The sequence below is a fragment of the Nicotiana tomentosiformis genome, chromosome 5, assembly GCF_000390325.3.
Source record: "Nicotiana tomentosiformis chromosome 5, ASM39032v3, whole genome shotgun sequence".
Lineage (NCBI taxonomy): Eukaryota > Viridiplantae > Streptophyta > Magnoliopsida > Solanales > Solanaceae > Nicotiana > Nicotiana tomentosiformis.
The window spans coordinates 23,018,697-23,031,554 of NC_090816.1; the positions used below are offsets into that span (position 1 = coordinate 23,018,697).

The window sequence follows — 12,858 nt, forward strand, 5'->3', positions numbered from 1 at the left end:
TTTTAATATAGAGTTTGTTAAGAACATGTATACGATTTGGTTCGGTCTTTTCTGAGTTTATTCGGATAAACTTAATAGGTATTTTTTATTTGTAAATATTAAAATTACATCTAAAATATCAAGAAACAAATATAATTAGCATTTTAAACAAGGAATCGCACATTTACTATTATTAAAACAAGTAAAATCAACATTTTCACTAGGAAAATTATATCTTTTTTTATATATTAAAAATAAATTTACACAAGTAAAATAACATCTTCAATAAGGGATTACACCATTCAGGACAAAAAAAAATGAAAATAAAAATCTTAAATAGGTAAATTACACCCCATAAATGCTTACAAAATTTTCATCACAATTAATAGTAATGAGATTTAAACTGAATTTAACAACCATAAAACAGTATAAGTTTTGATGATACAATAAACAAAAATATTATGAATTTGATCTCCATCCAAAACTCCATAGAAACCAAGTTTTTTTTTATTTCGAAAGAAGAATACTCATAGATTTGAGATTAAGGGAAATACTTATTTTATGAGATTTAAAATTTCGGGGTCTCATTTTTTTGACTGTTTTAGTTAGAGATCACAAATAAAATAATAAAATAGAGGAAAAGAAAATATAAAAAATAATAAATAAAAATGGTAAATTGGAAGATCGCTGAAAAAAGGAAATGGCTCGGACAAAAGGAATTAAAAAGGAAAGGAAGAGTCAGACGAGGTTCAAGATAAATTCGAACATGAGTCTTACACACAAGAAAAACTTTCAAAAAGGCCTACCATCCATGACACCTTTGTCTAGTTAACGACTGCGGGTGGCAAAATCAAATATTCAACATAGTTTTATAAAATTTCAACGTATATATATAATAATTTTATCAATCTAGCGGGTGCCGTGCCACCCCTACCCAAAGGGTCGATCCACACTTAGATGTAGTTATACTTAAGGAAAATGACATTGTATAGCCGCTCTCAAAATAATAGTCGAAAAAATATTTACTTTTATATATACTAGTACCTATGAACGTGCGTTGCTAGTTAATAATGGTACGTGATGATTTAAACATTTACATATATGAATGAACAATAAAATTTAATTAATGAGAGAAATTTTATGTGCAATAATACAACAATCATCTAAATGCCGAAAAATATCATTACATTAGCATAATACATGAATTTAAAATAAAAGGACATCATCAAAACTTACATAAATGATCAATTTTGTCATGTTAGTTAGATAATTATATATTATAGTTTAAAAGTATTTATTTTGATGGTATCTTAACGAACACTTCTTTGTGGACAATATATTTTTGTGTATGTTTCCTCCTAATGCGTTGATTGCTCTGCCTTAACCAGAACTCTTGTTGTCGATCTAGATATCCGTCTTGAAAGTGCAACATACAGTTATCCGTGCAAGAAAACATATTGTGGTAAGTATATCATAATATTTAGGATGTTTTCCCTTATACTTTATTTATTATATTTGCAAAACATAAACATACTAAAAATTATTTTAACACAAATTTAAAAGGATATATCTTAGTTTCGGAAGACGAAAGTTGAATTCAGGGATAAGAATATACTTAGAAGCAAATTAACTAGTATCATAATTTTTACATGTATGACGTTATTGTCAAAACTTCTACATACTATCTGTGTGCTATTACATAAGCTATTCGGCATATCTAAATTTTTCAGTAGCATGACAGACATATTTTTCTTCAAAATTAACCTATATACAATGGAAGATCAATTTTAACGTAGTCTATTATATATACGGTGACACTAATATTTGTAAGAAATAAGAAACTTGACAACAAACATGTATGGTAGAAGGTCATTTGGTATTAAAGTATTTAAGTATTCTTCTTGGTAGTAATTATTGGTATCATTTTCTGTTGAGTCAAAATCTGAAAAATATTTTATTTTTACTATAAATTTTGCAATCAACCTTTTATTTAGTTGTTCAACATATTCATTTCTGCTAGCTAAGATATCTTTTTAATTCTATCACGTGATTTGCACAAATTGCGTTTTAATCTAACGATAGAAATATTTCTCTTACTAAATGCACCATTATTACTATTGGAATTAATAACCAAGTATTAAAGAAGAACCGAATCGCCTTTTATTGGATGCTCTTCTTCATTTCTGACACGAAGCAAGAAGACACTGAATACTGGATCTATTCTTACTTTATATTTCTTGTCAGTTGAATCTTTTTCGATTGAGGCCAGAAGTATAACTTTGGCAAGCTAACTTTTACAGTCTATACTTTTGTCGATTTTGGAACTACTGGTAGTACCTGACAGAAATCACCTCCCAAACCATTAATTTTTTTACCAAACGATTCATTAATATCCAATACATCTCTAGAACTCCGGTCAATTATTTCGATCGTTTGACACTTAGCCATAAGTGCTTCATCCTATATTATCAATTTTGCTTTCCTTATAAATTTAGCACCATTGCTCTGCTTTGATATATTTGTGATGGTTATATAAGTTGCTTGAAGAGGTATATCAAATCTAAAGTGGATGGTCTCACAATAAAATCGTTATTGGTACACCTCTTGCTATTATTGCTAACAGTGTAATGCCTCTTGATATGATATTTGCAAGTAATGCATGACATAGAAATATTATTTCGATTCCGCCGGAGGCATCTACAAAGAATAATCCCGTTTTACCACGATCGACTCTTTATAATATAGTCTTGAAAACTTGTTCTTGTTTAGGATTTAATTTTGATTGTGATTCCTCAGACACTTGTATAACATTTTGATTCTTAATAATATACTAACCTTTTTACTTTGTGTTCTAACAGTCTTTTTATGGAATAAATTTATGTACCCTAAGATTTTTTTTAAAACTTGAATAAGAATTTTACTCATATGATGAATTTTAAAAATAATTGAATTGGATTCTCTTGCTAAATAATTAATTAAAAGATTTAATTATTTGGTTTTAACAGAAAAAAATAATTTATTTTATGTTGATTCGGATCTTAATATTAGTTCATCTCTTATTTTGAATATTTAATCTTAATTATAATTTTATCCACCATAAATTTTATTTTCAAAGAGTAAAAGATTGATATGACATTTCACTTTTAGATTTTTATGTTTGTAGAATCATTAGTGGTATTGACTCTTACCAACCATTTTTTTCTCTTTCTTATATATTTATATTCTTAAATATTTTCTTAGTTATTGTTTAATAATTGGGTATTTTTTAATATTACATGAAAAATTGATTTAAAAAAATTATTTGAGTAGGAAAATAGTTTAAATATAATATAAAAATACATTATCGTGGGGATATTTATTTTTCTCAATTTCAACTCTTTATGCATTCTATTCAATATTGCTTTTATTTTTTCTTTGTATTGGACTTTATGTAGTGGTAATGTATTGATAATACGGAGGATTCTTATAAAATTGATTTTATTAAACCTTCATACATATTTTTAATAAGAATTTAATAGATAAGATTTTATTAATTTTAAAATTTTAAATATTAAAAGTTAGCATAGAAGGTATTGTAGTCCAAAAAAATAGATTATTGCAGTTATGTTCTATGAGTTCTTCCGTTTAATATTTTAGGACTATTTGATATATTAATATTGTATTTATACTTTTATAATAATACAGACTCTCATTTTTCTAAATAGATTTGGACAATATAATACATTCTCAAATTTAATTAGTAAAAGGACATTATAATATATTTTCAAATTAAATTGGTAATAGAAATTTTTAAGAAGTTTATCCTAAAATTAATAAGATTGCATGACTAAATATATTTACTTGTTCAATTTTATATGAATTAGACAGCCCGAAAGTAATTATACTAATAGGATTCCTAATTTTAGTATTATGTCCTAAACTAATAGGATTATAAGGCTAATATCTAGAATTCCTGTTATATCCTTTTATTATGAGTTATTATGCTTAATATTATAAGGTTATTTTTGTAAACCGACTTTGTATTCATACTTTTATAATAATAATATATATATTGTATGTTATATACATAAGATATACAAATTTTATATACTTTTGCAGCTACGGAATGTAAATAATTTCGATTGCAGACTAAAAGAAATCTTTGCCCTTATACTTACATGACAATTTTGTATATATATATATATATATATATATATATATATATATATATATATATATATATATATATATATATATATATGTATGTCTTTGCCCTTATACTTATATGACAATTTTGTATATAAGGCAGCCTACTGGTATTTCTTGAGACGAGATTTAGTACTTTATGGTGCTTTTTAGTTTCAATAATATACATGCATAGTTGAGTTATTTTGTTTAAACGTTAAATCCTTTTTCCTTTTTCTATTACTAGTCTTAGGGTGCGCGTGTACCTATATTAATGAATACACAAATTTTAAAAATTACATACATATTATTAGATAATTTTTTGAGTTATAAAATATAATTTAAGATTTTTTTAAAATAGTAAATATTTTTCTCATTTAGTTAGCTTAACAAATGAAGGAATTTTATTTAGATGCCTTATCGTTATTTTTTCCGGACTTATATCGAAACTTGTAAAAATTGTTAATATTTATAATTCTTTAAAGATTTATCAAATAACACAAATTAAAAGGGCTCCAAAAGCGGATGTAATCGGCCTCAGAGGAGAGGGGCTCCAAAAGTGGATGCGATCATGCAAGGGTAGCTTTGAAGGGAGAGTTGAGCGGAACAAGGCATAAGGAGCAACAATCGCTATTGATAATTCCCGGGCAAAAATTGGGGGAAGGACAAAAGAAAGAGCGATGGAAAACCTATCTTTCTACTTTTTCTTTCTCGTATGAAGGTCTCTTTTTTTGCTTCGGCCAAACACTTTTTCTCTGACCCAAATTCTCCATTTTGGTACACGCTAAAGCGTTCCATTTCGGCGGATTGAAAGAGCCATCAATCACTATGATCGATATCTTGGTCTTTTAAAATTTTGCGAATAAAAAAAATTGACATTATACCTTCTAAAAATTTGATAGTGACAATGTAAAGTTTAAAGAATGACTAATATTGAACTAATAGATTACAAGAAAAAACTTAGTATAAAAATTATAGCGAGACGTATTCATTTGTTGGACTAAATGCAAGAAAGAAACAAATGACAACTCACTTATAATTTAGTTGCCTTCTATAATTTTACCTTATTGCTTAAAATTTATTTTTTCCACCGATTTGAATCTTCATTTTTTATTATAATTAATTCTGCTACATTTTATGATTTTTTTCACTGACGATACTCTTATTACAAAAATAAAACTTATGTACTTTAAGTGTTTTGTCAATTTAACAAATAATGTTTCTTTTATGATAAATTTGTAAAATAATAGAATTGGATTCGTTTGCTAATTAGTTAATTCAACGACTTAATTATTTGTTCTCAACATTAAAAGAAATAACTTAATTTTTATAAATTCAAATTTTGAATATTTTGCTCATTCTAATTTTTAAATATTTGAGAATAATTATAATTTTTCCAATAACAATTCGATTTTCAAATAGTAAGAAAAATCATATGTTTTGAATCTTTATGTTTTCAGAATTCGTTGTGTTTGACTCCTACATAATTTTGCTAACTCACGTTTTAAATAATAAAGAATCTTATAGGAATAGTTCAATACAACTCTAATATTATAATTAATGGGCTTTAAATAAGTAAAATTTTAATAATAAAATTTTAGTTGGGTTGGGATCTGCTCCAGTTATAAAAGCTTCAGTATTTATCAATAGAAGTCCAGATTGGAGCCACGTGCTCCTATAAAACTTTGAAGGCTTAGATCTCTTCTCCTCAACTTCTCCTAAAACTCCATTTTCTTCCAAATGAAAGGTAAATTACATAGCTCCTGACTCCTGAGTGACGAAAAGTTCATATGACAATATTTTCTTACTCCAAATTCGAAACTCAAATTTATTGAAAAATGACCAATCCACACTCTATTTGAGCTCTGCTGTTTTTGAAATGTGTAAAGACAGCTTTACGAAAGAAAAATTGAAAGACATTTCAATTATGGGCAGTGTAGTAAATAAGAACAGATCTTGTCTTCTTCTCTGTAATCGACTGCTCCATAGGCCATAGCAGTATGAAACCTTCATTTTTTGACAAAAATTACATGGGTTTCTTCATGCATTAAAAACTTCTATGCTATGATAGAATTGGATACAAGGAGGAGAAGAATGCTATTGTATAATTCAAAAAAATGCTCCTTGAAAAAACCAAAAAAGAAAAAAAAAAATTAAGTTGCCATTGCAAGATAAAAAAGCAAGAGCAGCTAAATAGTTGTCTGATGAGTAGAAAGTGTGAGTATAATGGAGCTCTGTATTTATCTTTATTCTTTCATTTGGAAGAAAAGGGAATTTTAGGAGAAGTGAAGGAGAAGAGATCTCAGCCTTTAAAGTTTTATAAGAGCACGTGGCTCCAATCCGGACCTGTATTGATAAATACTGGAGCATTTATAACTGGAGTAGATCCGAACCCATTTTAGTTAATTTTAAAATTCTAAAATTAGAAAAATGATTAAATGACTATTTTATCTAGTATAAAGTCTATTTTTAAATGACAAAATAGGCGAATGATATTTCGCTAAGGGTTTTAATATAGTATAAATAGAAAAATAAATATAAATTTTAATGCTTTGATGAGATGTACAATTGCTCAACTACACCAAATATGGTTATGATATTTCGGGACGATTCTAATTAAATATGTCAAAATGTTAACGTAATATTTCAATAAACGGAGAGAGTAGAAACCAAAATTCAAAAGAACAATTTGTTAAAAAATTTATTTTGCGCGTTTTTTCGCTTTTGGTTACCAAATTAGCCAATAAGTCTAGCAGAAATAAACTAAAAAGGTGTAAAACTTATGTATAATTTGGATTTGGCCAACGATGAAATTTTATTATATTTAACTATTTAAGTTCAAGCATAATTTATATTATTTATAACAAAACAAAAAGGGTAAAGACTTGAAAAATAAATATGCCTGACGGGAATTTGGAGAAAGATAGAATTTTCTTATATTTATCTATTAAGTTTGATACTAAATATGATTAAATGCTGATTAAATTATTTTTTATCAAAATAAAAAGGCCAAAGACTTGGGAAAAAAATTGCCTAACGGTTCTTGACATGGTTTAAAAAACAACTTGGAAACTTAGAAGGATTTAAGAAGAGTCCTATTATTTTGGATCTTGTACATAGTTGAAATAAGGAAGTATTTAATAAATAAAATTTTAGTTGATTTCAAAGTCCAGAATTTTAAGGAAATAATTAAATGGCTATTTTGTCTAGTATGAACTCTATCTTTAGAGGGTAAAAAAGCCGAACGACATTTCGCTAAGGGCCTTCGTGCTTTTAATATAGTATAGATGATTTTTTTCATCATTTTTCCTGGTAAACTATTAGTAACAAAATTCTTGAAAACATTATGAATTAATTTGTCTAAACTGACAAAACTAATACTATATTTTTGACACAAGAAGAGGAGCTCAATGTGTCTACTACTTGAACAGATTAGCTGCAGAAAAAAATCATGCACAAGACTGCTATATGGATTGTGAGACCAGAAGAGTTTCTTGCAAATAAGGAATCAATAGTACCACCATCTATTGTCTAAAACCAATAGTACCACTATCTGATAGATTTCACTATACTGTGAGCCAAGAATTGAATGGCAAACTGACATTTAAATTATAACGCACAAACTACAAGGTTAGCAAGAAGCTGATTTTATCTGCCAAAGCTGTGATGTTCTCTATACAGGTCCAGTGAAGGCAGTGGTGTGACACTACATGTAATGAAGGAGGTTCAATTGAATCTTCTTCGGGGGGGGGGGGGGGGGGGGACTACAGTGCACAAATAGGGGAAAAACATTTTTTTCTGTATATATTTATATTTTTTGAATCCTATATACTGTTCAGTTCAATCCTTGCTGTGACATTCTTGCATTATATCTCCTAGTTATAATTCTTGGCTCAGCCACTTAGTGGATCGTGATAGTTTGACAACTCCAAGTTTGTTATCACTATTAGTATTACCTCAAAAGCCTTCACCAGCCCTTTGTAGGACTCTCTGAAGTTCCTCGGCCATTCCTTGCAAGAGAACAGGTTTTCTTATGAGACCATTGACCCCAACCTGTAGGCATCGGTCCCGAACTTGTTCCTCTGAAGTAGCAGATAAGGCTATGATCAACGGCCAACCATGGCTGTGGAACTTGCGTACCCTCATAGCCACTTCAAATCCATCCATTTCCGGCATGTGAAGATCTAAAATGACAACTTGGATAGAAGTTGTTGAATGGCCCATTGCACTTAGGCACTGAAAACCAGTTGACACAGCAATTACTTGGCAACCTAGTTTTTCGAGCAGCTTTTTGGTTACCATTCTATTTACGTCGTCGTAATCAGCAAGTAGAACTTGGAGGCCTTTGAACATTGCGCTGGAAACCACTCGCTCCAAAGGATTTCCAAGATCAAACATTTGTTTTCTAAATGATGACTGTTTTAGAAATCTGAGAATAAGAGTCATCCCTTGAGCATGGCCCTCAGAATTTGAGGACATATATACGTTTCCCTGCATCATCTGCAAGTTTTATGTGCACAAAAACTGCAGGTCAGAATAAGAAAATAGAAAATGTAGCCAATTGAAAGCAAAAGAACAAAGAATTATCGTGTTCGGATTCGTTACCATTAGCAGCATCAAGTAAATTCATCCTAGTAGTAGCCAGCAGTTACTGATGTCTTTAAAGAAAACAAGTGTAAGAATTTGTCATTGTCAAACATCTTGGATGGACCTCTTGTCTTTTTTATTTTATTTTTTTATAACCTAGAAATCCCTTCGAGAGCCAGTGGCGCACGGTCCGAAACTTAGTAGTTATGAGCCTGCCCCTCTATTCTTCTCAACTTAAATACCAGGTTTTTGTTTGCGCCAGGGTTGGAACCTATGACGTGCGCCTAACCCACACATCACAGGCCACATTCTTACCACTGGATCTCTCGTCTTTCATTCATGTACTTCTACTAATAAGAGTTTCCTCAGATATTCAGTCAATTTTAGGAGGTTCTACCAGTAAACTGACCCCCCCCCCCCCCCCTTCCCATTTTAGATAACACACTTGCCATTTTGGGATGTTCCAGATGTTTGACACTTTATAATCACTGCAGTTTTATGCAATTTCTACATCTAATTTGTTTAACAACTTAGAATTAAATTTTGCTGTGATATAATCCACATTTTATTAAAATTTTTCACACTTATTTATTTGACTAGTAACAAACATAGCAAGCAAGTCAGAATTCAGAATAACTCCTTAATCCCTACACATGGTTGAATTCAACAAATATAAACACAGTGGAGATGCCAGCTTAAATCCAAAACATCATTACTAACATAATCAGGAAGGCATAAACATAAATCATATAAGGTTCAGTAGCTCTAATCAGAAAAGAAAGAATTAATCCAAAACACAACCATAGTTTGCTCACCTGAACAAGTTTTTTACATATGCGGAAACTCAAGCCCTCCTTTAACTCTTTGCTGTTATACCTCCTTCCACCAAAGTGAATACTTGAGATTGAGCTCTCTCTTTGAGAACTTTCAAGACTAACTTTAGTTTCAAATTTTACGGTAATGTATTCATCAACTATGCTATGTCTTCTTGCTCCCCAAAGCTTATCACTCCCACCCTCAGTTCCAACCCTGAATACAACGGAGCCACTTCCAAAGTTGATATTTAACAGATGCCCCACCATATGAAGTAACACCTGAAACGTTCTCTTTTCATCACCCATCACCAGATTAGGCAAAGAATTGGGAAAATCCGTAGAAAAGCCAAAGCCCTTATAAATACACAGGCATTTAACAAGACAAGAAGCCTCTTTGATCAGTGAATGCAGCTGAAACGGCATCATTTCTACTGAGATTCTTCCTTCATCTTTGTCGGATATATCCATTGCATCATTTATTAAAGTGGACAGAACGGTGCTTGTTCTCACCATTGTGTCAATAATAATCCTCTGGTTACAGCTTGTAAAGTTCTCGTCTTGAAGTATGGAAAGCAAACCCAAAACTGAGTGCATTGGCCGTCTCATCCCATTGTTCATTACCTTCTGAAATGAATTCCTCGCCTGCGTTGCCTTCACAGCATTCTCCTTAGCCTGCTGCAGCAAACCATTCCTAATTTCTAGTTTCTCCCTCATTAATTGAGACTCTTCAAGAACCGTGGCGTGAGATAGAGCCACAGCCACCTGATCAGCGACTACTTCCACTATCTCCATCTCATTACGGCTCCAATCAAAATCCCCACTTGGAAGAACCAAAACTAAAATGGCGTAACGAGTGTCAACCAACACCGGCGTTCCCCCTTTGAAATCCGAAGCACGAAGCAATGGCATCCGAATTGCTGCAACAGTACACGGCTCACCAGGCCCTCCACTGCTTGCAGCTGCAAGAACTGAATCTTGCCTCAAAATCCTTACCCCTTTGTTCTTTGTTATCTCCAACACATCCGGATCATCAATCGGAAGCGAACGTTGGTATTCTACAGCAGAACCGGGGCTTAACCCATGTGTCAAGTTCATCACTGACCTATTTTCATTTGGCATCCAAACTGCACAGTTGTGCAGATTCAAGGTCTTTGAAAGCTCAACTAGAGTAGTATACAAGATATTGTGTTTATCAATCGACTTCCTAATTTCTCGTGTAAGCATACGGACTTGCATACATACTTCTTTCTGCTTCTTCATCAACCCAACCTCTTGATCAAGCTCCATAACATTTTGTGTCAAAAACAGTTCTCTAACTTTTATTTTGAGGAGTAGAGGGAACAGAGTCAAAAGGGTAATTGCAGTTGCACAAGAAACAAGGGCAGTTAAGATTTTGGCAACTGTTAATGACATTATCAATTGGAAGGAAGGATGAGCACTATTATAAGTCAATCCATTGAGCAAATGAGTCAAGCCACATAGTACTATGAATGCAATGAATTGGATAAGAACCCATTTAAAAGGAATATTTGAGCAACTAATAAAGTAAAGCAACTCAAGTGGAATAGAAAAGTAAGCAACTGCAATCAAGAAATCACTCACCTTTTGGCACTCAAGAATGTTATGTATACTCCACATACCTTCTTCATCACAGTTACAATTGGAGAATTCAGTATCATTAGCTTTAACAGAGATAATGACCAAAGAAATCAACAATCCTAGAAACAACCACCTTAACATAATTAATATTCTTACCTTAAAAGGACTCCTTTCAAACCATCAAATTGGGAAAATTTTGAATTTTCTGAATATCTCAACTCAATCAACATGAAATGCAAACAACCAATTAGATCTCATTGGCTCACAACTCCAATAAAAAGTAGTAACAAAAAATGATCTTTAACATTCCTAGATCTAACATACCTATATTCCTCAAAATCTAGCATACCCTTTTGAGCAAAGCCTCAAAATTTTCAATCCAAGATTATTCTTTTCCCCAATTAATTTTCTTCTTTGCACTCCAAAAACAAGAAATTATGAAGGGAAAAAGATTAAAAACTAATAAAAGAGCAGAAAGCTTTAATCTTTACACATAAATAGAGAAACCCAAATTCTAGTTGATGATAAAAAAGTGATCTTGGAAAAAACAATATTCCAAGTTCCTCGATTTTTTTTGGCACTCCAAAAACAAGAAACTATGAAGAGAAAAAGGTTAAAACCTATTAAAACAGCATAAAGTTTTTTTTTTTACACAAAAATAGAGAAACCGAAAATCTAAATGATGATTAACAAAAAAAATATTGGAAGAAAACCCACTTTCAGGTGAGCTTCAGTGCTATATATGCAACCCTTCCTCTAAAGCAAAAATCTTTATACTAATTATCAATAAACAGAACCAAGAATGGGTAAATTAAAAGGGCAAAGAAAATATCCAAAGATTTTTGCTTTGGTCTTTTGATTTTGGGAGGGTCCCACATATATAGGTTTTTGACATGAAGAGAACCTAGACATTCTTGCTTCTCTGAATGTACGTCACTTTCCATAAAAACAATGTTCCTAAAACAAGGTTCAAAACTGCTTTGCTTTGCTGTATACAAAAAGTTTCATTTTACCGGCTATGGGACTTGAATGTTGCTCACCTAGACGTAAGCTCTATTTCCAACTGTCTGATGACCGAATACAAAGAGACATATACAATACATATAAGTTATTAATGAAAATAATTATATTGTTTATGTCAATTTATTACTTTGCTATAAATAATTTTTCTGAAAAAGATTATCCATTTAATACTTGTTGAAATTTATCTATAAGTAGCTGATGCAGGTAGGTTGCAAGCAGCTCAATGAAATGATTTGCAGCAGTTTCTTATTAAACAAGCAGGTTGCAAGCAGCTCATGCATACAACTTACAAGCAGCTAAACAAAAGCCTTACAGCTGCTTCCTGAAAAACCTCGCAGCAGCTTCCTTTCTTTTATAAATAGAGGAGTTTTTAGTTCATTATGTACATAAGTTTGAATGTTGAATAATATATCAGTTTCTCTTTATACTTGTCTTTACTTTACAATCTTTATTTTATAATACGTTATCAGCACGAGACTCTGCCATCTCGAGCAAATACTTTAAAAGTATCACAGGTACGAACTTTCTTTTTCTAAATAATATCAAATCTTTCTAAACTTGAATTTGTAGCCCTATATATATTGGGGCAAAAGCTACATGTCTTGGGTGCTTGATACTGAAATTCATCTTGATGTGATGGGTCTGGCAGACACCATCATGGACAAAAATCAAGCATCAAACCAAGATCGTG

The 12,858-nt window shown here is 31.0% G+C and overlaps 1 protein-coding gene across 1 annotated transcript; it reads right to left on the bottom strand.

The window, feature by feature from the left end:
• Window positions 1-7,728: 7,728 nt before the first annotated feature.
• On the bottom strand, window positions 7,729-11,422 carry LOC104113107 (protein EIN4-like). The gene is made up of 2 exons (XM_009623201.4): window positions 9,546-11,422; window positions 7,729-8,643 (listed from the first exon to the last, which is right to left on the bottom strand). Exons 1-2 carry the CDS (start codon window positions 11,283-11,285, stop codon window positions 8,101-8,103), a joined length of 2,283 nt encoding a protein of 760 aa, XP_009621496.1. The 5' UTR covers window positions 11,286-11,422; the 3' UTR covers window positions 7,729-8,100.
• Window positions 11,423-12,858: the final 1,436 nt, after the last annotated feature.